Source organism: Lactuca virosa, chromosome 1 (genome assembly GCF_052849685.1).
Source record: "Lactuca virosa cultivar CGN04683 chromosome 1, Lactuca_virosa_CGN04683_v6, whole genome shotgun sequence".
In the NCBI taxonomy this organism is placed as follows: Eukaryota; Viridiplantae; Streptophyta; class Magnoliopsida; order Asterales; family Asteraceae; genus Lactuca; species Lactuca virosa.
The window spans coordinates 40,913,013-40,916,018 of NC_136426.1; the positions used below are offsets into that span (position 1 = coordinate 40,913,013).

The following is a 3,006-nucleotide window of genomic DNA, read 5'->3' on the forward strand; positions in this document are numbered from 1 at the left end:
CTATTCTTATTAGCATTCCAACTCAATCAAAATTTCAAATTATAAAACTAATTTCTTTATCTTCCACTTGTATAACTCAATTACTTATATTTTTCACATCGACAACTCAACTTAAACTGATGTTTTATTTAATACATATTATTATTATTATATAAATAATAATGCTTACTTTTATTCTATTAAAGTTTATTAAAAATAATTAATTTATTTCAGATAGATCATAATAATGATAATAGTGAAGATATGTATATGATTCGTACGTATAATCAAGAGAATCCTCAATATTTAAAAGACATGAGATATAAAATATAATAAAAAAATGGTACGTGGATAGTCTAAACATTTTTTATTTGTTTTTTTAGCTAAATGTTTTAAATCCATCTTGTTTTAACTTTTACGTGTATTGATTATAAAACAAATTATTAAGCAAATTAATACTTTTTTTAAAGAAAAAATAAATATTAAACCAAAATGTAACTATGAATCCAGTTATGACAACGTGGCCGGCCACTCTACCCTTTTCCGGTATACTATGATGTTTCAATCCATGGGTTCAATCCACAATCCTCCATTACTGCAGCTTCTTTTATCTCCTGTAACATCTTTATTACCTGCCACATGGTGGGACTCAGTTCCGGCGTCCTCACGCTACACGCTATCGCGACCTCCGTCATCATTTCCACCCGCTTCTCCTCCATCTCCATGCCCCCACCACCATTATCTCTATTCGACTTTACCCACTTCACCAGCTCGTCCGGCGTCAAGTCTGGTTGCTCCGATGCAGTCTTCCCTGTTAGCAGCTCAAGCAACAGAACCCCAAATGAGTAAACATCGGATTTCGCAGTTGGTTGGTGTGATTCCGGTTTCTTGTAGGCGGCAGAAACACCGTCGCCGTTAAATAGGGTGGAGAGACAGTAGTCGGAGAGGCAGGCTTCGAAGTCGGAGCCGAGGAGGACGTTGGAAGCTTTAAGATTGCCGTGAACGAGGCTGCATGTTTGGTGGAGATAACAGAGTCCTTGCGCTACGTCTTCTGCAATTTTCAGGCATGATGTCCAGTGTAACGACTTGGCCAACATCGATTTTGATCCTGCAAATGTCACATCGGTGTTGAATCGTTTAATGAGTTTACTCGCGGTAGCTGGTGGTGGTGGGGGAGGGGGACTTACCGTGAATGAGTGTGAAGAGACTTCCGTTTGGTTGGTAATCGTAAACAAGAAGCTTCTCTTCTTCCGCCAGAAAATAAGCTCGGAGCGCCACCAGGTTTGGGTGGCGCAGCCTACCCACCACCTCCATCTGTCTCTCGAACGCCTCGTTCGTTGTTCCTTCTAATCTCGAGGCATCAAGCCGCTTCACGGACATGATCACACGGTTGTCCAGCAACGCTTTGTACGTCGTCCCGACTGTTCCGCTCCCCAGTAACTCCGCCGGCGCCCTCATCAAGTGATCCACCGTGAAAAGCTGCGATTCCCCAGTGAAGAACACCAGATTACCACTCTTTTCCGTTCTCATCCCTTGATGCAACTTCCTCACCTTCTTCTTCTTCTCCAAGTCGCCTCCCTCCTCCCTCCTCATCACCTCCGCTGCCTCTGCCATCTCAATTGTCTCACGAGTAGGAACAATACATTTTCTCCTCTTCTTCTTCTTCTTCTTCTCCAACGTCTTAATCGACAGAATTATACATACAACTAAAGTAATTACAACCAATAAGCCGCCGGAGAAGCTAACCAGCAATACAAGTCGTTTATGCTTTGTCGAATTCGAATTTGTAAAACCCTCCATCGGTTGTAGTTGCCCGCTTTTGCCTCTTCCCACCGATGGAGGCGTTGATGAGCTCGACGAATTTTTACCAAAAAATTGTCCGCTGATGCCGCATTCTATACGAACGATCACACCACAAAGTCGGCCGTTGATCGAAAACAACGCCGGGCCAAAGCGAGCAAGAGTAGGAGTCACCGGAACATGACCGGTTAGAAAATTATCCGAAACATTGAAGATTTGAAGATATGATTGATTGAAAGGAGGAATCGAACCATTTAAATGATTTGAATCGAGACGAAGGTAGTTCAATCGGTCTAAATTACATAATTCAACGGGAATGACACCGGTTAACTTGTTATCGGAAAGATCTAGATTCCGGAGGCGGTGGAGCGAGGAGATTGACGGCGGGATGGAACCAGTGAAGTAGTTATGGTCAAGAAACAACGATTTAAGGTTAACGAGTCCGGTGAGATCGGGAATCGGTCCGGTGAGCGAGTTGTTTTTCAGACTCAAATATCGTAACTGTTCCATCCGAGTCAATGTGTTGGCAGCAAAAACACCGGCGAGGTTCAAGTTCTCAAGAACAAGCCGGGCCACCTTGCCGTTGTTCTGGCATTGTACTCCCTGCCATATGCAGACGGCGGAGATATTTTGAACTGAGTAGCCCAGGTTGTTTCCGGTGTCTGCTACGGATTTGAAGGCTAACAACGACAAAGCATCATCATGGGGATTCTGATTTGATGCTGCCAAAGTTATACCGTAAAATGTGAAGTAAAGAATGGCAATGTGAATGAAGGTTGATCTCATCTTGAAATTAATGTCGGTGGGTTTAGAGTTAAAGGGGGTGTGAGATTGTTGTTGTTGAAGCCATGGAGTTTTAGGGTCGCAGAGGGCATATGGAGAAGATGATATTGGTGTAGTGATACTGTAATAGTCACTAAAAAGAAACATAGTCAGGATCACGTGGAAGGTTTTCAAAAGAGAAAGACTGAAAGAGGGTAGGGAAGGGCACCCCCTATCCTTTTCATCATTTATGAAAGAAGGTTTTATACAAGTTTCAAAATATACCAGTAAATAAAACCAAAAAAAAAAAAAAAAAAAAAAAAAAAAAAAGACAAAAAGACAAATCCAGCCTTTTTATAAGGTCACAAATATATCTTAAAATTTGTAGACAAAATTTCTCAAATGGTTTTTATGTATTTAAATTTCTTCCCAATACAATTCTTATGAAACTTCTTTTTTACATTA

The 3,006-nt window shown here is 41.3% G+C and overlaps 1 protein-coding gene across 1 annotated transcript; it reads right to left on the minus strand.

Annotated features, from left to right (window-relative positions):
• Positions 1-455: 455 nt before the first annotated feature.
• LOC145109633 (putative inactive receptor kinase At5g67200) lies at positions 456-2,774 on the minus strand. The gene is made up of 2 exons (XM_079046860.1): positions 1,167-2,774; positions 456-1,087 (listed from the first exon to the last, which is right to left on the minus strand). Exons 1-2 carry the CDS (start codon positions 2,707-2,709, stop codon positions 531-533), a joined length of 2,100 nt encoding a protein of 699 aa, XP_078902986.1. The 5' UTR covers positions 2,710-2,774; the 3' UTR covers positions 456-530.
• Positions 2,775-3,006: the final 232 nt, after the last annotated feature.

Coding starts and splice junctions, on each gene's coding strand:
- LOC145109633 (XM_079046860.1), bottom strand. CDS start 2,709: ATGTTTCTTTTTAGTGACTATTACAGTATCACTACACCAATATCATCT. Junction 1,088..1,166: donor TCTCTTCACACTCATTCACG/GTAAGTCCCCCT, acceptor TGACATTTGCAG/GATCAAAATCGATGTTGGCC.